Source organism: Magnolia sinica, chromosome 3, assembly GCF_029962835.1.
Source record: "Magnolia sinica isolate HGM2019 chromosome 3, MsV1, whole genome shotgun sequence".
Taxonomy (NCBI): domain Eukaryota; kingdom Viridiplantae; phylum Streptophyta; class Magnoliopsida; order Magnoliales; family Magnoliaceae; genus Magnolia; species Magnolia sinica.
Window position 1 is genome coordinate 44912067 of NC_080575.1, and position 26926 is coordinate 44938992.

At 38.8% G+C, this 26926-nt stretch overlaps 3 protein-coding genes across 3 annotated transcripts; 1 reads left to right on the forward strand and 2 right to left on the reverse strand.

Annotated features, from left to right (window-relative positions):
* The first annotated feature begins 3923 nt into the window (after positions 1-3923).
* Positions 3924-4594, forward strand: LOC131241533 (uncharacterized). The gene has a single exon (XM_058240296.1). The coding sequence runs from the start codon at positions 3967-3969 to the stop codon at positions 4438-4440; it is 474 nt and encodes a 157-aa protein (XP_058096279.1). The 5' UTR covers positions 3924-3966; the 3' UTR covers positions 4441-4594.
* A 5532-nt stretch (positions 4595-10126) lies between these two features.
* On the reverse strand, positions 10127-12056 carry LOC131241534 (pentatricopeptide repeat-containing protein At1g12775, mitochondrial-like). The gene has a single exon (XM_058240297.1). The coding sequence runs from the start codon at positions 11900-11902 to the stop codon at positions 11177-11179; it is 726 nt and encodes a 241-aa protein (XP_058096280.1). The 5' UTR covers positions 11903-12056; the 3' UTR covers positions 10127-11176.
* A 146-nt stretch (positions 12057-12202) lies between these two features.
* LOC131238875 (pentatricopeptide repeat-containing protein At5g61990, mitochondrial-like) lies at positions 12203-14031 on the reverse strand. Its single transcript, XM_058236464.1, has one exon. It carries the CDS (start codon positions 14029-14031, stop codon positions 12400-12402), a length of 1632 nt encoding a protein of 543 aa, XP_058092447.1. The 3' UTR covers positions 12203-12399.
* Between the last annotated feature and the right edge of the window lie 12895 nt (positions 14032-26926).

Here is a 26926-nt window from a genome sequence, read left to right on the forward strand (position 1 = left end):
CTTACCAGGATCAACAGATGATGGTGATCTTCTACTTCTTTATAGCTTCTTGCATTTCCTGAAAGGAAACAGAACCACCAGACCTGTCTTTTTAATCTTCTTCTTATTTCCTTTTTGCTTCTTACCAGGATCAGCAGATGATGGTTCACAACTTCCACATTGATTGGTTTCCAACACTAACCCGAGACAACTAATGCAACACTGTGGCCATGATCATCAAAGAAACTTCAAAGAAATCAAAATCTACTTAGGAGACCCTACTTGCAGCTCATATATAACAAGGCACGCACACAAGAATTAAGAGGAATATTTGTCAAACATACTTGAAATTTATCTTTTTTCTTAAGATCCTTCTCAAAATTCTTCAATGACACAGATAATCTTCCAAGCTATGTGAGCTAAGAGAAGATAAGAAATCAATTTATATTTTAGGACCAGATAATTCATATTATGTAATAACCTAAAGCATAGAACACCGGTATTCTTTCTTAAAAAAATTAAAAAAAAAAGAAAAATGGCTGATGGAATACCATTCATTTTGGGCCTACCAGATGGACGACCCTCTTCGTTACACCACAAAAGTGAACTGTGGAGTGAAATGGCTCTACCTGGCTATGATGCATCATTTCCCACTATCAACTACCAGCCCTCAGCATGTAAGTTAATTACCATTTCTAGAATAACTGTCTTTCCAGTTAAACACAAATTTGCATTGCAACATGAGGAGCAGACTTCATTACATCTATATGTTAGGCATAGGCACATGTTCTTCTCATGCCACAGATTCAGCACCCTTCAAAAACAGCAAGTAGTAGATGCTGCACATCACTCACTATCAGACTCACGTCCTGAATCAATGTTCATGGGGGGATTCTTGTAACCAGCCATGGCTTCCTTGTAACGCTTCTGATCCACCCTGCCCATTGCTTCATATGGCTCTTTCTCCTCAGCTGCATGCACATAATGAGACATTTGATACCAAATCCAAAAAAAAAAGAAAGAAGAAAGAAACCAATACAAACACAAATGATGTATTGTTAATGCACAAGCACTGACTCAGTGAGTAGCCAGAGAAAAAAGTAAAAGAAAAAAAAAAAAAAAACCAGGTCAGTTTCTAAGCCCATGTACGCAAACTCAATTTGCTATTGAAATGATCCACCGTATTGGCAGCTTCTGGTTGCGGCACTACTAATAAACAGATGGGGAAGAAACATTTTTTTTTAAAAAAATCAAAAACCCTCTGATTTTCAAAACCAGATATCAAAGCCCTAAGAAAACAAATTACGGTGAATCAAACTTACCTTCCATCGGTTGCGGGCCTTCGACAAAATCAAAATACGAGATAAGCATCTCGTCATCTTCCTGCTGCATAAAACAAAGCACGAATCAAGGGTCAAATCTAACAAAACCACGCCCCATGGGCCACTGAATCAAAACAATAGAAATATTGCCCTGTAACAGTGGAATTGAAATTTCTGCCCAAAATGAAGAGAGAGTAGAGAGATGGATTTGGTTTTTATAGATTAAATCTAAGGGAGGAGTCATAGTTATGGATGGACGAATATGGACCGTCCGATCAATGAATCGAAAACGAGCCTTGAAAGAGAAGGGGGAATGAGGGGCGAAGAGGGGGAGAGAGAGGGAAACCTAGCAATTCTAGAGAGAGAGAGAGAGAGAGAGAGCCACGAGAATGAAATAATGCGGGATTTGGGGGCTATCACGAGAGGGAGAGAGAGAGAGTGGGTTTGAGGGATTTGGCTAGGAGCGGATTAGGTGTTACAGGGTATCAATTTAGTGAGTGTTACCCTACCGTATGTCCCACCTTGATGATGCGGTGTATAACCGCAATGATTCTAGGATGGTTCATTGCCGTTTCAAATTCAGAAATGGCTTAAAGCCGTTTCTGAACCAAAATCCCAACCATACCGGTTTAACGATTTTGGTGTCGTGAGAACTAATAGTTCATTCCAATTTCCAACGTAGGATGAATCTAGTAGTGACCACTGGATCTCAACCAAAGGTTCCTAATTTCTCACTTATCCTACAAAATAATAGTAATTAATTAATCATTTTAAGCTTTTCTATATTTATATTAATTGACTACTACTTTCCCCGGTTTGGGTGGGATCTGAGGCTAGAGTTGGTGAGACACAAGTCTAAAGGAGCCAGAATCAGTTTTAAGGACTGGATCCTGATCGCAGTTCTCACCTTGATGCATGCATTGTATATCCATGCTGTTCATTTGTTTTGTCAGTTTAAATTAGGGTATGATAAAAAATGGAAGCCGATACATATTTTCAAGTTGAGCAAACCATGAGAAACATTGGAAATTTTCAAGTTAACCACACCATAGGAAACAGTGGTTACTGACCATTAAAAACCTTTTGTGAGCCAAATAAAATTTTGGATAAAGGTGATATTTATTTATTTATTTTATATATAAAAAAAACTTTCATCCAAGTCTGTTTGACCTTGTCAACAGGTTTTTGAAAAATTCACATTGTCCAACCGTTTTCCTAAATCATTTTAGGACATGAGACTAAAAATCAGGTGATCCAAAACTCAAGGCTACCATACGAGAAGGAAAATTGGAGAAAGATTTGCCTCCAGTTAAAACCTTCTGGGCTCCCACTTGATGTTTATGATTTGTGAGGACATTCTCATTGGAATGAAGTGAAAAAACAAAAAACTTAGCCTCATACGGAACTATTGTGGCCGTACGAATGTTTAACCAATGTTCACTGAATCTCCAGCACTATTTACTCTCATGTGTCCCACTTGAGTTTTGGATCCATCTGATTTTTGGTATCTTGTCTTAAGATAATCCATTAAGGAAAGAAAAAAAAAGAAGAAAAACAACAGATGGAGGGTAGATTTTTCAAAAACATCATGGTGACTCAACCTATCATCCCAATGCATGAACTTCCTGTGAAAGGCTTTTGCAAGAAATCCCTCTCCATTGGCTTGTACACCTCTCCTTAAAACCTTAACAAAAATGACGCATATTGCGTCCTGGCTCCACCACGGTGAGTGTATTTTATATCATTTTAGGTCATGAGTCCAAAACCAAAAATGAAGTAGACCCAACTCTCATGTAGCAATACCGTAATAAACAAGGGTGATTTAATGACCATCTTTAAAAACTTATTAGTCCACAAAAATTTGGATGAACTTAATATTTGTGTTTTCAATTCACACAAGTAATCAATGGGTTGGATGACAAATAATCGTTATAGTGGGCCATAAGAGTAGACCCAACTCTGATGTAGCAATACCGTAATAAACAAGGGTGATTTAACGACCATCTTTAAAAACTTATTAGTCCACAAAAATTTGGATGAACTTAATATTTGTGTTTTCAATTCACACAAGTAATCAATGGGTTGGATGACAAATAATCGTTATAGTGGGCCATAAGAAGTTTTGAATGGTGGGTGTTCAATCAACATTGTTTTCTCGTGGTGTAGTGCACTTTATATTTGGATCTGTTTCATTTTTAGCCTCATATCTTCTGAAAATAAAAAAAATGGACCGCGTGGATATAACACATATATCATGATTGTGACCACGTAACAATGTCCATTAGGGACATGGATTAGCTACTGACAAGTTGAGTAGGAAGACTCCCTACTGAAGTGACGTCACCAAGTTCTGTGGGCTCACTATGATGTATGTTTTGTATCCACACCGTTCATCCATTTCTCTCCCCACTGTTTTATGTGGTGGAGTCCACTCGAGCTTTGGATCTGACTCGTTCTTTGGATCATGCCCTAATATGATCTCTCCAAATGGATGAACGGTGTGGATACAAAACATACATCATGGTGGGCCCCACAGAACTTGGTGACGTCACTTCAGTAGATAGTCTCGCTACTCAACTTGTCAGTAGCTAATCTCATTCGGCAATCCGTGTACAACAAAAACCGAGAAGCAACTCCGGAGCATTTCTCCTTTCCTCTTTTCAAAATGTCCACCTTGAAAGAGATTCTAACCCGCCGCCCGGTCGCCGCGACAATCCGACTCACAATATCGGCCAGGGCAGCCCGCCCAGCTCCTCTGGTCGGGCCGGCCTTAGGTCAATACCGGCTCAACCTCATGGCGTTCTGCAAAGACTTCAACGCCTGGACCCAAAAATACAAGCCCAAAACCCCAATGTCCATCACCATCACCATCACCGCCTTCAAAGACAACACCTTCGATTTCACCGTCAAATCCCCATCGATCACGTGGTACCTGAAGAAGGCCGCTGGGATCGAGTTGGGCAGCAGCTGGCCCGGCCACACCGTCGCTTCCACAATCACACTCAAGCATGTGTACGAGATCGCCAAGGTGAAGCAGTCCGTTCCTTATTGCCAGTACATGCCGCTGGAGTCCATCTGCAAGTTAGTGATTGGGACTGCGAACGCGATGGGGATCAAGGTCCAGAAGGAGCTGGATTGATGGTGGGGATTGATTGATGAATGGTGATGTCGATTTCAAGGTTTTGAGCAGAATGATTTTTGTTTCTTTTCTGTAATTTTAGCCAACGATGAGTAATTCTAAGTTTATGATTTGATAGTGTCTTTTAATACTAATTTTTAGTTTACTGTTCTAAGAGTGTGGGCTTTCTTTTTTAAGTGCTGCATAAAAGCAGGACATGTTTGGGCAATGGTTTGGTCATCCAGACCGGTCATTGGTTGGTCCCACTTTGAATGTGGCCACCTCTAAAAACTCTGGGGCGAACAATCGTATCTGTTAAGCTGGTGGGCCTTTTGCTATTGAAGGAATGGACGAGGGATTGTGAGTGGTATATTTTATTGGGGGTGAATTCGGTGGGTTTAGTCGTGGTTTCACATTTTTTCAGTGGTGTGGCTCGCTTATGTTTTGTATCAATCTAAATTATGTTATGTATAATGAATATGAGGTGGCACAATGGATGTAGTGGATAACACAATGACGGTGGACCCCCCCTAGATCAGGTGTCGGCGCACACCCTTCCTACAACATGATGATCCTTATGGCATCTACTTCGTTTGATTGTGGGGAGAGGGAGAACATGATGATCCTTTTGGTATCTAGCTCGGGGGAGTAAAAATTAAAAATGGAGAATAAAAAAGACAAAGGACTAAGTCATGAGATGAAGCTATTTTCCTACTTAGACAATTAATGGAGAAATATATGGAGTTGAGGAAGGATATCCACATGGTTTGTCTTTATTGACTTAGAGAAAGCATTTGATAGGATCCGTAGATAATCTGGTTGGTGTTGGGAAAGGAGTTTCAACAAGACATATTGACATGATTAGCGATATCTATGAGGGAGTGGTAACAAATGTGAGGGCCACTAGTGGAGAGACAAGTAAAATTTGAATTACTGTTGCACCTGGGGTTAGCATTGACCCTGTACCTTTTCACATTGGTTTTGGATGAGTTAGCAAGGCATTTGCAAGAAGAGATCCTAATGTGTTTGTTATTTGCAAATGACATAGTTTTGACTGTAAGACAAGGGAGGGCGTGGATACAAAGATAGATTATGGAGGGGTACTTTAGAATATAAAGGATTTAAAATTAGTCAGGCTAAACCATAGTATATGGAGTGCAATTTTAGTAACATTATGAGTGAAAATGAGGAATTAGTTAAGATTGCTAAACAAGATGTTTCCCAAAATGACCACTATTGATATTTTTGGCTAATAATTCATGAGAGTGGAAAGATTGAGAAGGATGATGGAATTAAGAAGGGTGGAAGAAATGGAGATGTGATTTCGGAGTTTCATGTGATCATCGTGAACCACTCAAATGGAAAGTGAAATTTTAGAGAATAGTTATAAGACTAGCGATGCTTTTGTTGTAGACAAAATGTTGGGTAGATAAAGAACAATTAGTGTGTCAAATACATAAATACACAAAAATATGACTTGACCTGAAAAAAAAAAAGAAAAAAAAAAGGGACCAACTATTCAATGATGGTGAACTACAAAAAAACGAAGGGATCACAAAACCCATAGCTAGCAACAAATTAAGCATGGCTATTAAATGCACAAGAAAATATTTGAAGAGTACTTAAATGGCTAGTGAAATGTAACAAAACATAAATATGTATGTAAAAGATCACACATAAATGAATCCCAACAAAAAACTACCTATTGATTCTTCGGCCCCTTCGACTGAGGTCCCTCAGCCTCAGGCCATCCATTAAGTCCCATCAAATGAAAATTTCATCATGTAGAGGGATGACAGATATTGATAATCACATAGGAGTTTAGCATTGCAGGACAGAATGCTCACGTACAACTAGTTAGAAACAATGGACATCATTGCAATTATGATTCTAAAATATTGGAAATGAGTATGGATTATACACAATTATATGCACATATATAAGTTTATTTCTTCTTCTTTTCTCTCTCTCTATCACTTCTGTTTGATATATTATTGACATAGATTGCACTAGTTAAGTTTCAACAAGTGAGGCTTTATTTGGAGAAAATAACCAGCTGCAAATTCTGATCAGATTCATTTTAAGTTGGATGAAACAAGAGTAATTGCAATGATGACAAAAGGATTAATGTTTCTATTCAGATGAATATTTAAATTGCTCAGTTCCACGTTGCTGTAAACAATAATTGTGCTCCACAGTGATTGTACGTCCATATGCATCCTGAAACAGTAGATGCATTTAAAATGGCAACAACAAAGTGTGATCCATTTCCATACTATGAAAACCTTAGGTGAGGTTCAGATTGTGGAAGATGATTCTCGAAACACTATTAAAAGGGCAGTTTCTTTTTTTTCTTTTTTTCTTTTTTTTGCCTTTTTTTTTGGAAGGGTAGATGAAAATTTTATAGTTGGGGCCACCATCATTCATCAATTCTAACCATTTGTCAGTCGCTGCCCATTTCAAAATAGACGGTTAGAATCGAAGTGTCCAAGTTGAACATGTGGTGATCAGGGCCACCAACCAAAGGGGTGGACTGTGTAGTTATCTGTGCAGCAGATATAAAGATGGACCGTTGATACAAAGCTGACTAATGGGTCGATTTGGACAGGGCAAAACTTACATCTGGATGGATGGTCTGAAGTTATCAGTTCACTATAGTTTTTCCCTATGGCCCATCTAGTTGATGGCCCACCTGATCAATACTTCCAGTCACAACGAGAGGAAAGTGTTTCACGTGCAGTAGGGATGGAATTCAAGTTACATAACAGCACTTATCATTGTGTAAATGAAGGAGAAACTTGCCTGTGTCACATGCACACTTGGAGGGCCAGATCAATGCCCGCGGATAGATTGGTCAGATAATCCGAACCTTACATCAGGTGGCCCATAACTTTGACATGCAACTAACAAAAATTACACTGTGAAACAATCCTCTGCCCACCTGTTTGACGGCGTGGATATCCACTACGCATACACTGAGGTGGTCCCCAGGTGTGTTTGGTGGCCCAGATATTATGGAAGAACCAACGTAATTCCGCTATCTATCTATCACATTTGGCAGCAATTGCATCCAATCAGAACAGAAACTACCTCTGTTGGAATAAGAGCAGGATTTAGGATCATTGAATATCCTGCCAAACACACAACAATGAAACAACCATTTATTGTAAACATGCAAAATAAAATAACACAGAAATTTAAATATTTCTAGATTATTGCAGATAGTAAGGACTCAGAAGCAAACAATTCCTTCAAATTGAATTGTGATAATTGAATTCAATGAATAGGAAGTGATCAAATTGGAACTGCCTACCTTAGAATTCAAATTGGAGAAGATCATTTCATTAAACACGCCAAGAAACAGAGATAAGAAAGGCAAGACAGGGGCAATAAGTGACCCACTTGTCACTCTGCTTCACTCAAAAATAGCAACAAAAGAAAAACAGATAATGCAAATAGAAAACTCCAGGTGTGGCGCTCAAATTAGCTGACCAAACAGGACAACTGAAGAAAATTGAATCCCGATCCCTCCACAAGGGTTCAAGCTTTTGTATCGACTGCCATCAACTCTTGACAATCTCAAGAGAAATATGGTGATGAACAATATGTGAATTATGTGTAGGAAAGGGAAGCGGTTTGGATACTACCCCTGCCCATCCTGAGATTGGCACAGGCAGGGGCTCTGAGGGGCCACCGTGATGTATGGGTTTTAGGGTCTAAGCCCAAAAAATGAGGCATATCTAAGGCTCAAGCGGACCACAGCACAGGAAGCAGCGGTGATAATGGCACCCACCATTGAAACCTTCCCAGGGCCCACCTTGATGGTTAATTGCCATCCAACCTATTCATAAGGTCACATAGACCTGGACAAAGGGAAAACACAAATATCAGCCTGATCCAAAACTTTTGTAGCCCCCCAAGAAGTTTTCTATGGTAGCCATTTAATCCCCACTGTGTGGTCCACTGGAGACTTGAGCTTGCCTCATTTTTGGGCTTAGACCCTAAAATGATATGGAAAAATGGATGGACGGTATGGATAAAACCCATATATCACAGTGGATCTTCAGAGCCCCTGCACTTGCCGAGCTCAGGACAGGCAGGTGTAGTACTTAATCTGCGTCCGTAGGAAAGATGAAGAATCGGTGAACCATCCCTTCAGAGGGGCTGCGGAGAGATCTATTTTTTATGTTAACATAGCTGGCTTACTGGTCCTTTCTTGGAGCCTGGTAGGCATATTTGGAGGGAGTGGAGTGCTAGAACATTTGATGACAAATCTTCCTCCTCTTGTTTCCATTAAGCTTTCTATTGTCTCTTTGGCTTTGGGATGGCCGCTTGTGCTCCCTGAATTCTAGAGGGACTTCATGTGTGGCCCATTTGGATGCACTTCCACAAAAGGGGTTTCACTCTTGCTTTTTCAGTCAACTCAACAAACGAGTCACCTTTCTAGCTCCCATTTTGCTGAGTTGGGGTTGAGACGGTTTGCGAAAGTGCATCCAAACGCATAATGTGAGCTAGGGTCAAAATGATGTTTAGGTGTAAAATGCCCCTTTTGAGGGTGTGTCCAAACAGGCCCTTAATTCATTGAGAAGGAACAGTTAGAGTATCCTTGTTGAAGCGATTGGTGACCAGAAGTAGTAATTGCCCTCAAAGTAATAACTTGATCTAAGACCATTCTAGTATCCTCAAGGAGGCAGTTCGAAGGAGCTCTACAGCTCATGGCTAACAGGGGTGCTGCGAGGTGAAAGTTAAATAGAAAGAATGATGAGAAATGTTTGCTATTCCAGTTTACCAAGGCATGGGGTATTTCAATCTCTGAAAAAAGGTCTAATGAATTAAGAGAACCTCTATAGAACAGTTCCTAGGAGTTTCATCTTTAAAAAATAATAATAATAATAATAATAAATAAGATCATCATGGAGAAACAAAGGAAACATGGTTCGGCTAGTGCCTAAAATGTATTATTGACAGGAGTGTGCGTGTTTGTGCATGGATGCTACTGTCCCTATGAAGGTGGGGGGATGTTAGCAACATCCCCAAAACTAGTAAATGATAAATGGGACAACCAATCATCAATTTTTACTGTCCATTTATTCATATAACTAGGGCAAGCCGTGGTGAAAAATAAAATAAAAAATCAAGCCAATAATATGATCATAAACATATTATCAGTAGCATTGAAAATGGACCATCAAGATTGAGTGGAGAACAAAATGGGTCCAATCATCACCTTGAAGAATCTATTCAATAGATCCCACTTTTTATTGCTTATGATGTCACAGTAGCACTCTGGTTTGATGCTTCTAACCATGCAATTTATGGCCTGTAAAAACAGACTATTGTAACAAATTGGCCCAATTTAAAGGGTTAGGATCATGTGATCGGCGTGATTCTTGAACCATGGCTTGGTCATGGTGGTACTGAATGGACCGTCTGATTGATGATTAGGCATATCGGATATCATTCAAAAGCTTTGGGATGTCACTAGCATCCCCATGAAGGTGAGAGGACATTAGCATCTACCATACATACACATATGGTAGCTTACCAAATTAAATACAAAAAGATACAGAAAATTCCAAAGATCACAACCATTCACGCCAATTGTAGCACAATATGACCCTTTATGACAGGATGTCTGTTACAAAAAGAATACTCCCATACGATGGCTTTCTTTACATAATGGCCTGAATTAATAAGTTGATTACATGACAACTCCGTTTTTTGGCATGCTAAAGAAATCCAAGCATTTGCTAATTGGTAGAATGAGTCGACCAATGAATGACAAAGACAATCAAAATTAGTTAGGGAAGCTCTTCCTACATACAGATGATGTACAAGAGTCAGTCATCGAAACCTTTTCCAGCTGTTAATCCTGTTGCTTTGCTGGAAGCCGATTAATATTCGAAGCAAAGCAGTGGGTGAGGTACTCACTGATTATTTGAGGTAGCTATAGATGATATTGTTGGTGCATTCTATGTCCACATCCAAAAAAGAAGAAAGCATTCACCTGGATATGCGGAAGGATTTGTGAACAGCATCCCGATCTTCTGGTAATCTAAGATCAGCATCAACGAGAGCAAACTTCACCAAGGTGCAGGGAGCTTCAGGAAGAACGAATCAATGGGACATGCTTACAAGAGTAGAATTCTGTATCCTACTCTCCTCACACATGCCAGTGTGGAATATGTGTGCAAGATGCAGGCAATTCATCAGGTGGGCCTATCCATGTATGTACTTTCATGTCCCAAAAGTCAGGTCAGTCCAGCCATCAGACGGGCCTCATGTGTACAAAGTACGGTTAAAAAGGCTTAAGCCATTCTCCAAATTCAATGTGTGCATCTCCCATATGATATTTGAGCCATGTGAATTCCCAGGATCAAACACGTGCAACACTGGCAAGTGTCGGGATTGTAGGATTCATGAATAGCCTTGGCAGCCTCCTTCTAAAAAACAAACTCTTAAGTGATTTTAGTCTTCTCGATGTCCCTTCTCGGCCCAGCGGATTTACGTTCTAAACCTGAGCAGGCTGCTGAAGTACTTCTCTTGAGCAGCTTGTTATGCTAAAAAACAACCCCCTTTGCCACCTTAGCATTAAAGGTCACTGTCTTCCTCTGCACTCTCCAGTTTTTGGCGCCCAGGGACCAAGTCACTCAAAAGTAGTATTACTGGGCACCCAACCCTTGTTTATCATACTCTCTAGAAGAACTTTAGCCTCATTGATATTACATTTGCTCCGTAATCCGTGGATTAGAGCACTTCATGTTGCAACATCAGCTCTAATTCCTCGCTCCACCATTTTGTTGAGTAACTTCAACACTTCATGAAAATCACCCTTCTTGCAAAGGGCATCTATCAGTGAATTGTATGCAGTACCGCTCATCGACATGCCTTCCCCCAAGGTCTCGTTCCTCAACCGAAAGGCCTCAATCAAGTTTCCCTCTCTAGAATCAGTATGGATCATCACACCATATGTCACTTCATCTGGCTTAATGCCCTTAGCCACCATCTCTTCGAATAGTGCGAATGCTTCTGCGGTGTTTCCTCGTCTGCTTTGCCCATCAATGAGTGAGGTGTAAGTGATGGCATTTGGCACCAGATTCTTTTCCTGCATCTCCAAGAACAGCTGAGTAGCCTCCTCCAACTTCCATTCCTTGATGAGCCCATCAATCAGTATTGTGTATGTCATTTCATTGAGCATGATCTGTTGTTCTATCATATCTTCCAACAATCCGTTTGCTTCCTTAAGCTTGCCTAACTTGCAAAACCCGTCGATTAAAGTGTTGAAGGAGAGGGTTGTCGCAAAGCCATCCTGCACCATTTTGTGAAACAAGTCCTGAGCATTCTCCAAGTTTCCTTCCTTGCAGCATCCATCGATAAGAGTATTAAACACAAAGCTATCTGGCAACAGTCCCCTCGACAGCATTTCATCATATAAGCGGAACGCCTCCGTTACATTTCCCAATTTGCAATACCCGTTGATCATTATAGTGTAAGTCACACTAGTTGGTGCCTAACCCTTTTCCACGATGACATTGAACAATTCTCTTGCCCTCCTGACGTCACCTGTCTTGCATAATCCGTCAATCATAGCATTATACGTAACGATATTTGGCTCTATTTTTTTTTATTGAACATCTCATCAAGAAGCCTGAAAGCTTTCTCCATCTCACCTTGCCTACAAACCCCAAAAATTAAACCACTCTAAGCAAAAGCATCAGGTTTCAAACCCTTCTCTTGAAGTTCCAAAAAGACCCAAATAGCCTCTTCCAACTTCCTGGCCTTCGAAAATCCGTGGATGAGCACACTGTAAGTCTGCACATCTGGAAGCACCCCTCTTCCAAGCATAGCATGAAATATTGAGAAGGCTTCTTTTACATTACCTGCTTTGCAATGCCCGTCGATAAGAACAGTATAAACAACAACATCCGGCGCCAAACTGCAGCCAAGCATCTCCTTGAAATATCCGTCCACCTTGTGCATTTACCCGGCCTTACCATGCCCCCGTATGAAAGCCCCATATGTAAACGCATTTGGAATCGGTCCCCTCTCCTTCATTTCCACCAAGTACATACTGGCATCTTCCATCTTTCCCGCCTTGCATAATCCAGCTATAAAAGAATTGTAGCAAAACACATCTGGAACGACACCTCTCTCCAACATCCTCTTCAAAACCTTGCATGCATCTTCAACTCTACCTTCCCTACAGTAACCTGTTATAAGCGCCGTATAGATAACAACATTCGGCTTGAGACCACTCGCAACCATCTCCTCCAATAAACTGTTTACTCGGTGCAAATCTCCACAATGACAAAGCCCATTAATCAATAAGCTATATGTAACAACCGTAGGCAATACATTTCTCTTCATTTCATCAAACATCTCAAAAGCATTATCGGTGTCCTTCTCTTTCAAATAACCCTCGATAACTGAACCATATGTCATTGCATTTGGCTTCCACCCCATCCCGACTATCTCATTCAAGAGCTGGTGGGCCTTCTCCATCTTTCCGACCTTACATACGCCGCAAATGAGTGTATTATACCCAGTGACATTCACCTGAATTCCGTGAACAAACATATCATCCCTCACTCTAAAAGCCTCATCCACATCACCTTCTTTCATCAACCCATCAATCAAAGCCGTGTAGGCAACGTAATTTGGCTTCAATCCCATCTCCCACATCTCCGCCACCAACAATTTTGCCTCTCTTGACCTCCGTTCCTTGCACAGCCCATTCCCGAGTGTAGCATACGTAAAGCTATCTGCCATCAGACCATTCTCACGCATCTTCCTTTTCAGCTGGAAAGCTTCATGAAGACTGCCTGCTCGACACAATCCTGCAATAAGCACGTTATACGTAACCGCATTTGGCCTACAACCCTTCTCGGTCATTTCAACAAACAACCACTTCGCCTCACCAACATTCCCAGATTTGCAATGCGCACCCACCAAAGATGTATATGTATAAACATCTGGTGTAATTCCCACCTCCGACATGCACCCATACACCTTCCAAAACAAATCCATCCCATTCACCTTCAACAGATCACTCAGCATAGAATTAAAACACCGCAGACTAACAGTAATTCCTCTGTTTTTCAATCCCAAAAATATTTCAACAGCCTCTCGCAACCTACGCACCTCCCTACATGTATCGATTAGCACATTGAAAACGGCCGGATTCGACCCGTTACAGCTTTGATAGCTACTGGCAATCGAATCTGATATCGTACTTGCATCCGAGGCCGGAGGGTGCAGATGGGTTGTTATCATTCTTTCGAGAAGGCCATTGGTGGGGCCCAACAGATCGGAATTGCAGAGTCGGGCGACAAGGATTGAGAACGAATCAATGGATTGGGGGAGAGCAATTTGAGATTGGACCCAATAGAAGAACTCAAGGAGGCGCTCGGGGTCGGATACATGGTCTTGGAGGAGAATGGATCGGACGACTTGAGGTGTTAGGGCGGCAACGGGGATGGTGTCGGAGGAGGTAAGGAGATGGTGCCAGTTGGGGTGGTGGTTGAGGAGATTGGTGATTTTGAGGGCGATTTGGTTACCGTTGTCGTTCTGGTCGTTGAGGTTTTGCTGTAGTTGTTGTTGTTGGTGTTGCATCTGTAGTGGTTGAGAAGAGGATAAATGAAGGGGTTTGAGGAAATGAGAGGGGTGTTTGGATGTGAGAAGTAGAGTTTTAGGTGGATGTGAAATTCTTCTTATTTTTTCAGAGAGAGAGAGAGGGAGGGAGAAAGAGGGACGATGATGGGAGCTTTGAGTACTCTATCTTGTCTCTCGCCGGTTACAAGGGGAAGTGGATTGGCTGGTGTACCGCACACACCGACCTGGCTGGTGTGTGCTGGGGTGTTGACGTCACCAAGTTCCGTGTTATATCCAAACCGTCCATCCATCTGGCGAGCTCGTCGTAAGGCTTGAGCCAAGAAATTAAAACTTATCCAAAGATCAAATGGACCACACTACAAAAAGAAGTGGGAGATTGAACGTCTACCATTGAAACCCTTTTAGGGTCACATAAGTCTTTGATCAATACGGAGGTCTGTGTGACCTCATGAACAGATTGGATGGAAAATAAATGTGACGGCCCAAGAATGTTTTAAGGGTGAGAATTATTGTTGTCAGTGTTATGTGTGCAGTATACTTGAACTTTGGATATGACTCATTTTCGAAATAATGATCTAAATTTTGACAAATGATTAAATGTGTAGATACAATACATTATTGTGACTATGCGTAACTTGGATCTCCTCTAAGTCATTCCTAGAACACGGAGCTTGGGTATAGCCTGAGCGCTCATCTTCTCACACACATACCCACACTAGCCAAGCTGGTGGTGTGGTACACATCACTCTATGAGCTCGGAGTTGCACAACAGTTCAAAGGAGATCAAAGTTACATGGCCCTAAAATGATGTATTTATTGTATTCACACTGAGCTTGAGAAGCTTCAGCGCGCTTGTCTTCACATGTACCTACACTAGCCAAGTCGGTGGTGTGTGGCACACCACCCAATTCACTTCCCTATAGTCGCGAGGTGCAACTGGGTCGGGTCAAGTCAGGTCCATCCGGGTTGGTTTGGAAGGCTTGACTCGACCATTTAATAATTTGTTATATTTTTGGATTTTTATCACAAAATTCGTTAAGAATTGTATTTTACTAAAATAGTTACCAATACTTTAAGATAACTCTTTTAAAGAGGAGAAATTATGTTATTGCCCTCTTTTGCTCCGTGCAAAATCCAACCTGTCCAACAATGTACACCGATATTATTATTAGAAGAACAAAAAACTATTGTTGATCTAATTATAAGGTTTATCACTGCGTAAAAAATAATATACACTATTCGAAATATCTCAATTCAAATGTAGCCTATCTTATGATCTTCCTGATTAACCAAAAATGCGACAGATTCAATTATAAGGCAAGCCAATCATTAATACACACACACAAATCAAAATATTCAAATTCAAATGTAGCCGACCTGATAATCTTCCAGGCAAATTTTTTTAAAAAAATGGCTGATCTAATCAGAAGGTGCATTAGTAAAAAATGTACACCTTTCAAAATATCTCAATTCAAATATAACACATTGGGTAATCTTTTAGACGAACAAAAAAAAATGATAAATCTAATCATTTTGTGTGCCAATCCATAAAAAATAATATACACCATTCAAAACATCCCAGTTCAAATGTAACCTATCTGATAACCTTACTGCCCAGGTTGGATGTAATACACATACCATGTGAGCCCTATATAAGTCTTGAGCTTCTCTACTTTTAAAGAAGTTGAAGGAGATTGTTTGCATATTTTCATCCCTCAAAAAACACCTCCATAATTTTTAATCATGGAAGCATTATTTGGTAAAATATAGATTACTTTGAAATTTAGTAGTAAATATCTATATATTTTTCACTAGACCCAATTCATTAAAATCTAGATTAGGTAAAGTCAAAGTAAGCCAATCCATTTATTTAATACGTTCCGAATAGCTATAGGGGCTACCCATGCACAGCCCATCCACTAATTAACTAATTAGAATTTCCAACTTACTACTTTTTTCTAATTAAACCTAGTAATTAGGCAGTCTCCCAACTCTCACTTTCCCACCCTCTAACTAACCATATTTCTATAATGGTGGCAATGGGACCGGTAGCCCCCGATTGACCCAACAAGTTTGACCTAGGTTTAAGCTGGCTTGAGCCTCACATGCATTGCCTGATTAATTATCAGGTTGAGCTTGGGCTCAAGTCATTTTAGCTGGCCCAAGCACCATCCAACCCAACCTTATATGCATTTGTTCTAACCTACAAACATGCAAATTCCAATCATCGACTAGACCGCCCATTCATTTTGAACATGGACTAATGGATGGGTGGTCTAGTCCACTAGATCAAATGGGTTAGGAACATTCAAGTAGGTAATAGGGATTTTATCAAAATTTCAAGCCAGGCTAGGTCAGTTTAGATCGGATCCAATCCCAAGCATTTTTTTTTTTCTTCAGGCTCAGGCTTGGATAATCTTCAACCTAGGGTCTTAAGTTCAGGGTGAAGCTAGCCCTACCCATGGCCACCCTACTTTTTTGGGTCCAGGTCTGGTCCAAGCCTCGGTCGGGTCTATTTTAGGATGGATCAAAATAGATCCATTTAAAAAAAGCCTCAAGGTTAGGTCAAGTTGGGTTGATTTTGGGGGGTCCAAGACCCAAATTACTTCAGTAATCAGGTCAAGTCCATTTTAGTTGGGAAAGAACGGCGTAGTCCATCCGAATCGTCCAATGAAGAATAAGAAGAGAGCAAAATGCTAATGGTGCGTGAAGCGCATGCAGAATGGGCACCGAGAAACAAGTGTGAAGGAGAAGAAGCCAAGCTCATTCCCTTCACTTCCTGGCCCAGAGCAATGCAGTACTTCCTGGCCAAATTAAGGATTTGGAGCTTCTTGCTACGTATAAATAAATATGGGGGGTTCCAAGACCCAAATTACTTTAGTAATCGGGTCAAATTTTTGGAGCCAACGATGCTTCATGGGTCCATATTTTGGACCCATATCTATTCCATTTTAGGTTGGGTCGGATGATCCATCTGGTCAACCTAATCATTTACGCCCCTAGCTAGGCTGCATTTAGGGGCGACAAGGGTTCAAGCATGGCCCAAAAAATCCGGCTTGAATCCACCTGCTTAAAATTCATCAAGACCACGCTTGACTCATTGGCTCAACTGGCTCAAACTGACTCAGGTCAATCCAAACTGGAGTTTAAGAATGGAATGTGAAGCTAAAAGCATGCATAGCCCAAGCCAATGAGTGGCTTCATACATACAATATTCATACTCACCTTCTATGATTTTTATGGTCTTGATCGTACTTTCATATATAAAAATGAGAAATAAGAAGAGCATTTGTAACATGAAAATCATACTCTTAGGTGCGCTAATGACGGCACTCGAGACTCTTTCCTTCACAAGAGGATTTTAATACTAGAAAAAAACAATGGATTTAATCACTTATTCCTTCACTGCCGAGTCGCCAGAGGATTTTAATCCCTGTTTTGGGATTGATAAGTGCCTAAATACCTCTATATAAAATGCAATGGAGGAATCAAGAGGCGACGCACTCAAGAAAAAAATGCTAGAATAATTGAGGATGCAGCTTCCCCATTACAGGCGCTAATAAAGAAAATCCTTCTTATGATAATCAACTGGGCCCTTGAGAGAGACGAGTTCGGTTTCAGGAATGCTCAAAAAAGAAGAAGCTCAAAAAATCAGACGGCCTGTAATGCTAGAGAGGATGTTGTTGCTTCTTTGTTAAGCATATTCAGGTTGGCTATTTGCTTCTCTAAATGATAGAGTGTCACTTGCATGGGGCCTACTAGCCCAACTACTTCATTTTTCATTTCACCAAAAAAAAAATAAAAATGCAACGAATCAATTTTGTTGTCATTTTATAAAAATGGTATTATTCATTTGTTTCATTTGCATGTAAAAAAAAAAAAGAAAAAAAAAAAAAAATCTTGTATGAGTTTGTTTCATGTTGTGGAGATAGAGAAGTAGACGACTGGAGAAATAACAGCCTCGCTTCGCCTTTCCCAACTTCTTTTCAATTGGAGAAAACAACATCTTTTTCTCTCTCTCTTTTTTTTTTTTTTTTTGAAGAATGAGAAAACAGCGTCTTCCACAATTCAAATGTCCAACCTATCAAAACAGATTTCTAAAAACTAAAATGTCAATCCAAGAGGGCTTTAATCCAAAAACTCTAAAATATCAATGTAAAAGGACTTTAATCCATGAAAAATAACAGATAGACATATCTTTCAAGATATAAGCATTTGAGTCATTCTCATTTTCACTCCAACAAATAGACAGCAAGTTCAGGTATAGGAGCAGGGAATCGACTAATTGAATATGTAATAAATAATTAGGAAGCCAGAGCACAAGTCCGAAGTGTGATAAGTGGAACTAGAAGGTTCGTGCAACAAGGTATCATGTAACCATCACATTCATGGTTTTAAGACAAATAAGCCTCATGCAACTTGTTCGAGTCGACTCGGACTCAGTAGCACATGATCCGGTTTGATACCACAAGTCACCCCCAACTCAGGCGAGTCAGGCCAATTCAATCGCAACTCAACTCAGGATCAAACGATTCAGTCTGAGTCATGGAGCCTTTTAACTATGATCACATTCCTAGTGACACTAATCATTTAAACAGTTCTATATATAAAAACAAGATTGCTGATTAAAAAATAAAAAAGATATTCTAATCATCTAATTAAAATTTGAAGAAAAAAAAATCCAAGAACAAAATCAAATATAGACCAAATGGCATCTTGTAAAGAACAAGAAACCCATCTCCATGAAATTCTTGTTGAAGAAAGATTCTGCAAACAAGGCAAGGGGAAACCCCCACAAATACCAACAAAAACATACAAATCTGGAAAAAAAAATCACTAGAACTACACAATTTTTTCTAATATTTCAGGGAAGAAAAGAAATCCACAACTCCTAAGCCAAAAGCCATCTTCATATACCAAGAAAAGTTGAAAGAAGAAAAAAGAGACTACTTCACACAAGGAAGAGATCTAACGTCGCATGGAAAAACATCCATAGCAGGAAGATGTGAATACTCAAGTAGACGATATTAGGTTGCAGAGGAAATTCTATGGCAGGAAGATGCAAAACTCAAGTGGAAGAGGCCCCACTTCCCAATACAATAAGAAACAAGAAAAGATCTCTTTTCCATAAAATAAAAATGTGAGAGAATGTTACAGAATTATCCTTCTCTTACCCCAATGAACTCCATGCTATTGCCACGCATGGACAAATGTCTCGATCATCCCCCAGCATCTCCCAGAACTGCTAGTGCGAACCATCTATGATCCTGTAGATAATTGCTTTAGAGAAGACCTCTTCCAGCCTAAACACCTTTACATAAGCTTGACACTCTAGATAGGGGAGAAGCTCTAGTAACCCATGACCACTTGCAATTTCATTTCATCTCCATTCAGTTCACAAGATAAAAACTAACTTCAAAGCCGCACATGCACCTACACTGCCCATGTATGGTTCTTCTCAAATGAAATTCGAGTCAATCACTTTCCATGGGATTTGAATCAAACTGTCTTAAACAGAGAATTTTAAAAGTACTTGGTGATGGTGATTTATCAACAAAGCTGGAATAAGATAAATTAAAAAAGAAACTGTGAAGAAACCTCGTTCTTGAGAAAGCGACGAGAGGGCCACTTGAATTTGGCCACTCACCGTTGTTGTATTCCCTTTGTTTTCCTTAGATAAAATTTTCTCGCCATCCAAAACCAAAAGTTGTAAAGCGTATCCATTGATGCATATGTTGGCAACTTAGCATGCTTTGTTCATGTAAGAAACAGAGAGCATCTAATGAAACAACCACTGCTGAGGTGTCTACCAGCTTTTGCTTCTAATGGTATATCAGAAATTGAAGTTCTTATTTCCCTCGGATGTGACCTAGACCAACGCTTAAAAAATTATTATTCCCAAACACACGTAAAGTTCCAAGATTTATGAATGGTGCTTCATCAAGCAATCCTGAATCATGTATTTTACACCTTCACAAGCAGTCTTTTCCTTTTTCTTTTTTTTTTTCCTTTTCTTCTTCTTCTTTTTTGAAGGGTAATGGGAAATTTATTAAAGGCCTGCTTGCCAAAGCAAAAACAAGAAAAAGTACAACGACAAAAAAGCCAAAAAACAGCCCAAAAGGAAACCCTGTTACAAGTGATTAGAGCAATTGATAACTCATTCAGATACAGACAATTTGATAGCCTCAACAATTGCCTCAAAAAGTTTAGAGGAATTCCGGAACCGTCCTCTGTTTCTCTCACCCCAAACAACCCATCACATGGCCGGTAATGTCAAGAGCCAAGTAGAACAACGGTCATGCTTTCCTCCATCTCGCCCATGCCATGCTCAAGGAAGGTTTCTAACCGAGGAAGGAATAACCCACAGCACATCAAAATCAGCAATAACATGCTCCCACACCTTGAGGGTAAAGGGGCAAAAGATGAAGAGCTAGTCAATAGATTTGGCATCTTGCCGCACATGTTCGGGATGATCATAGACCACTTGGTCCACTTCTAAAGGTTGTCTATAGTCAACACCTTCCTACCCACCAAACATGTGAAGGCAAACAATTTAGACAGCACTCCATAGGACCAAAAGTGGTAAGCATGCCTCTCTTGGCTAGAGCTTCCTTTAGGACAAAGCAACCTGTAGAAGATTTTTACCAGGAAGCGGCCTGAGTTATGCGCACACCATACCCAAGTGTCTTCCCCTCCCATGGGGTGAACGAACTACAACCAGGCCAAAAGGGGGACAAACTCATCCACCTCAATGTCCAAAAGATTCCTCCTACATCTCGAATCCCAACTCACAAAGGTGCCCATCAAAAAGTAGCAGTCCACCACTCTCAAGCCTTTAGCCGGAGACTAACGACCCAACTCACAAAGGCGCCCATCAAAAAGTAGTGGTCCACCACTCTCAAGCCTTTAGCTGGAGACTAATGACCTATGTTGGGGAACTCATGATGCAATGTAGGTCCTCTTCTTCTTCTTCTTTTTAAGAAGCATCGAAAATTTACATTAATAAAAATTTCATTAAAAGAGAAAAACAACACTTAACAAATTATTTATTAATTTATTCACAACAACTTGAGCTAGATGACAACTATGCCAAAACACACCTCACAGGACCATGAATGGTCCCTGTTCACACCATGCGCATAAACCGACTCATCAATTATCTGAACCAATGGCCACCAACGGCTTGCGCTAATGAAATAATGTCTTCCCAAACTGCTACATTACATGGAATATTATACTTACACACACACACACACACACACACACACACACACACACACATATATATATAAAATTGACGATTTTATTCAAACTAGCAAAAGCAGTTCAAAGCACAGGATACATACAAGGTGGATCTATGATGCAGGATGATTGCTTGCCTCCAAGTGCAGAGGTTTGTAAGTAGTATCCCATGAATACAGGGTCGATCCCACAAGGAGATGAATTGTGAGAAGAAAAAAAAAAATCAAATGCAAGACAAACTAAGTAATAAAAATGAATTTGATGATTTGATTTTGAGATTTTTGAATGGATGTAATTCAACTGAATAAAATAACACCCAAGTTTCAAAGTTCCACATATAGGTTAATGTTCCAAAATCATGATGACTTGGATAACACAACTAGGATTTGAGCACTATGGTCAGCCTAATCGGAAAATAAAACAGTTTAAATATTTTAATAAATGATATAAAATATTAGAAAATCATGGATTTGCACCATTGATATATATTCTTAAGCGTCAGTGATTTTAAGAATTCAATATCAATGAGATAATGAAAATTAAAGAAATTTAACAAGTTGAAAACCTCTTCTATCTAGGAAATCTAATTGATCTAGGGTACGCCTATCCATCAATGTGGATCTCATATGATGGAAATTTATGGATCTTACAAGAGGATAAAAAATAAAATCTAAATAATCGATAACATGCATACACTATTCTTCTCATCATTAAAACAATCAATCATCATAATCTTAAAGAATTATTAAACCTATATGCTTCCCTTCTATCTTGGGCTAGAAGGAACTTAGAAAAACATAATTAAATTGCAGAAATAAAAAGCAACAAGAAAGAAAGAAAAGAATGCAAATAGAAAAGATCTAAAAAAAAAAAAAAAAAACTTATAAAGCTTTAATAAAACTAAAAAACTCTTTAAAAACCCTAAATTTTGCTTTGGGATGCCTTGAATAATGCTTAGGAATGCCCTAGGAAGCCCTATTTATAAGTAGGGAATTCCAATTTTCGTACAAAATTGAAAAACCCTAGAAACCGCCTCAAATATACATATTTTTTCAAAATAGACTTCTCACTGCATAGTTCATTTAAAACAGACTTCCTGCTGCGCAGTTTTTCAAAATAAACTTCACAGCTTTAAAATACACTTTTTCAGGACGATTTCAGGATTCTTCACTTCAAAATTTCGATTTTCTTCATTCTTCACTTGGTTTTCTTGGATCTTTGGTATGCGAATTCTTCAATCTTGGTCTCCTAAGATCCATCCCTTGCCTTGGTGATTCTTGAGCATCAAATCCATGCTTTTTAGTACCCTTTTTCAATCCAAGCTCTTAAATTCACCTTGCAATACATACATGAGTAAAATAGAATATTAAACTGATTCATGTTCATAAAACCAAGTGTAAATGGAAGAAATTATGCAATATTTGAGTCTCAACACACTCCCCCAACCAGCATTTTGCTAGTCCCAAGCAAAATAAGCGAAGAAAAATAAATATAAGAATAAAAATTAATTCTAGAAACAAAATTGAAATGAAAACAAAATTCTAACTACATTACTTTCGCAGGTAATCTCGATTGCATTTAACATATGCAACAAGCCTTTAAACCCTTAAGTTTCTCCTAGTGGATGAGTTATAGTCTCGTGAGGGTTTTCAAAAATATTACCCACAAATATTGAAAACATGAAACATAGTTCAACACTCAGAAATTTATACAATTATGCCTCCATTCATCATATGAATTCCAAAACAAAACAATACTTACTTTAAGTCTGAAGTGAGTTAGATTCTCAATTTTCTAAGCCATTACATCCTTGAGTTCAGAGACCTAATCAAAATTTAGAATAGTTATGATCCAATATCTTTAGGTGCTCCGTGACACTAGTCTAACTTTGAGAAATATGCATGTTCCCTATCCTAACTCCTTTCAATCATCCCAAGAATATGAAATCTCTAGTTATCTCATTTTTTTCATGACATTTCTTATTTTATCATCATATTCTCATTATTATAGACCACCCTTAGATGAAGATTCCCACCGGGTTTGCCTCATAACCTAAGTTATCGTACTTATAATGGTAATAGTAATGGATACTTAGGTATCCTTACTCCGGATTACTGATACGATTGTTATGGTCATTGCATTTATGCTCTATAATAAATTTTTTTTTTTCCATCACTCTTTTTTTCCTTTAATATTCTCTCTTTTAAACATATATCAATGGTACTAGTTCATTCAACCTTGTTTGAATCAAAAGTTGTTATTCTAGTTCATATATCATATTCCTCACTTAGCTAGGGTGTATTGTGAATTCACTATATCAAATTACAACTCACTTTAAATTAGTGATTAGATAATTGAATTCAAGTCTATAATTTTCAGTTATCATATTTCTGACTACTATCAACCTAGACTAAGTATTAACTTTGCCTTTGAAATTCGCATAATATCATGTTTACATTCTTGTATATAAAAATATTATTTTGAAAATGTTGAAAAAATTTTCCCCATAAACCTAAAAAAATAAACTTAAACCTAATTGAAATCTAAAAATAATAAAAATAATAATAAAATAAATTGAAACCCAAAAAAAAAAAAAACATTCACATGAATGACTATCCACACCCCTAACTTAAAATCTACACTATCCCCAATGTAATGATAATGTAATGTAGAGAACAATACAAATAAAAGAAAGGGTGGATAGTACCTACCATGAAAAACTCACCTGTTATGTGACACTAAAAAGAATTGAATATGATACAAATCCTACAGAAATACTCTGTCAGACTAGGGGCATTAATTTGAATATTCTGACTCATGAAGAGGGAATGATTCCTCTCCTAAATGAAAGTTTTCCACATAAGGCTTCAATATCTGATCATTAACCTTATACACATTGCCATTACATGGATTCTTAATTTCAACAGCCCCATGAGTATAAACATTCTTCACAATGAAGGAGCCTGTTCATCTTGATCTTAACTTTTTCAGAAAGAACTAGAGATGGGAATTGTACAATAGGACCTTTTGATGAGGTTCAAAATTCTTCCTCAGGATATTTTTGTCAAGAAAAGCTTTGGTCATTTCTTTATAGATTTTAGAATTTTCATAGGAATCTCCCCTCAGCTCCTCTAATTCATTCAACTCTAATTTCCTTTGTCTACTTGCTTGGTCCATATCAAAGTTTAATTTCTTTATTGCTCAGTATGCTCTATATTCCAATTCCACAGGTAAGTGGCAAGTCTTCCCATACACCAATTTGTATGGAGACATTCCAAACGGGGTCTTATAAGCAGTCCTATAAGCCCATAAAGCGTCGGATAGTCTGAGGGACCAATCCTTCCTATCTGGCCTTATAGTTTTCTCTCGTTTGTGGGTGGTATGGGGTGTTAACTTTATGCTTGATGCTATATTTCTTCATCAAAGCCTCAAATGTCCTATTACAAAAGTGAGACCCGCCATCACTAATGATGGCCTTTGGAGTTCCAAATCTAGAAAAAATATTTTCTTTGAGGAATCGTATGACCACTTTGTTGTCATTGATCCTACTTGGAATTACTTCAAACCACTTTGAAACATAGTCCACACCAACCAATATATAAAGAAATCTAAAAAAAGATGGAAATGGGCCCATAAAATCAATACCCTAACAATAAAAAATCTCCAATGGTAAAATTGGAGACAAAGGCATCATGTTGCACCGGGACACTCTTCCTAACCTTTGACATCTATCATAAGTAACACAGAAAACTTAGGTGTCTTTAAACATGGTGGGCCAGTAAAAATCACACTGCAGGATTTTTGCATTTGTTTTCTTAGCAGAAAAATGGCCACCACATGCTTCCATGTGATAAAAGGAAATAACACTCTTATCCTCTAGGACACAACGTCTAAAAATCTGATTAGTCCCATATTTATATAAATATAGGTCATCTGAGAAGAAGTTCTTAACCTCAGTTTCAAAACACTTCCTATCTTGTGACTTCCAATTATATGACATTTTTTCCATTACAAGATAGTTCATTATATCCGCATACCAAGGTAATTTGGAGATCGCAAATAATTGTTCATCAGAAAAAGTGTCCTGGATATGCATCTTCTCAGTGAAATCTTTTAACACCAATCTAGAAAGGTGATCGACCACTACATTTTCTACTCCTTTCTTATATTTTATCTCTAAGTCAAATTCTTGGAGTTGGACGATCCATGTCAAAAGTCTCGGCTTTGCATCCTTCTTAGATAGCAAATATCTCAAAGCCAAGTGGTTCATGAAAATGACCACTTTGGATCCCAGTAAGTAAAACCTAAACTTATCCAAAGTAAAAACTACTGCAAGTAACTCTTTTTCAGTTGTTGAGTAGTTCACTTGGGCCGAGTTTAGAGTTCTACTCACATAGTGAATAACGTAGGGCCGTTTATCTTTCCTTTAGCCCAAAACAGCCCCTATGGCATAATCACTCGCATCGCACATTAGTTCAAAAGGAAGTGTCCAATCTGGTGGATGCATGACAAGTGCAGTGGTAAGGGATGATTTAATTTTATTAAAGGCACTTACACACTCATCTATCCACTTAAATGGAACATCCTTTTTCAGAAGATTAGTCAAGGGTCTAGTAATGGCACTAAAGTCCTTGATGAATCTTCTGTAGAAACCAGCGTGCCCTAGAAGTGATTTAATATCTCTAACAGTTCGGGGGATAGTTAGATTAGTAATAGTTAAGTTTTGAGCGATCTACCTTGATTTCATTTTTGGAGATATCATGACCCAAAACAATTCCCTTTTGAACCATGAAATGACATTTCTCCCAATTTAAGACAAGGTATTTCTCTTCACACCTAGACAAGATGAGATACATTGTTGAAGCATTCCTCAAAACTATTCCCAAATACAGAGAAGTCGTCCATGAAAACCTCAAGAAACTTCCTAACTATATTTGAAAAAATACTTAACATACACCGTTGGAAAGTTGCCGGGGCGTTACATAATCCAAATGACATCCGTTTGAAAGCAAACGTGCCAAAAGGATAAATGAACGTGGTTTTCTCTTGGTCTTCCATGGCTATCTCTATTTGGTTATGTCCAGAATATCCATCAAGGAAACTATAGAAGGAGTGACCTTCTATCCTCTCTAAAACTTGATCAATGAATGATAGAGGATAATGATCATTCTTTGTGACCTGGTTTAATTTTCTATAGTCAATGCAAACACGCCAACCAGTGGTGACACATGTTGGTATGAGTTTATTATGAGAATTCTGTACAATAGTTATTCTGGATTTCTTCGGGACTACTTGAGTTGGACTCACCCAAACATTATCAGATATTGGGTAGATGATTTTCATATCCAATTATTTGATCACCTCAGTTTTTACAACTTTTATTATGTTTGCATTAAGATGCCTTTGAGGTTGTTTAATTGGTTTGGCGTCCTCATCGAGGTGGATTCGATGGGTGCATATAGAAGGGCTTATACCCTTGATGTCAGAAATGGTCCAGCCCAAGGCTCCTTTGTGGTCCCTTAGAACTTTCAACAATTTAATCTCTTGATCCTTCTCTAAAAGTGAAGAGATCACCACAGGATAAGTTTTATTTTCACCTAAGTATACATACTTAAGCTCATTTGGTAATAGTTTTAAATCAAGCTTTGAAACA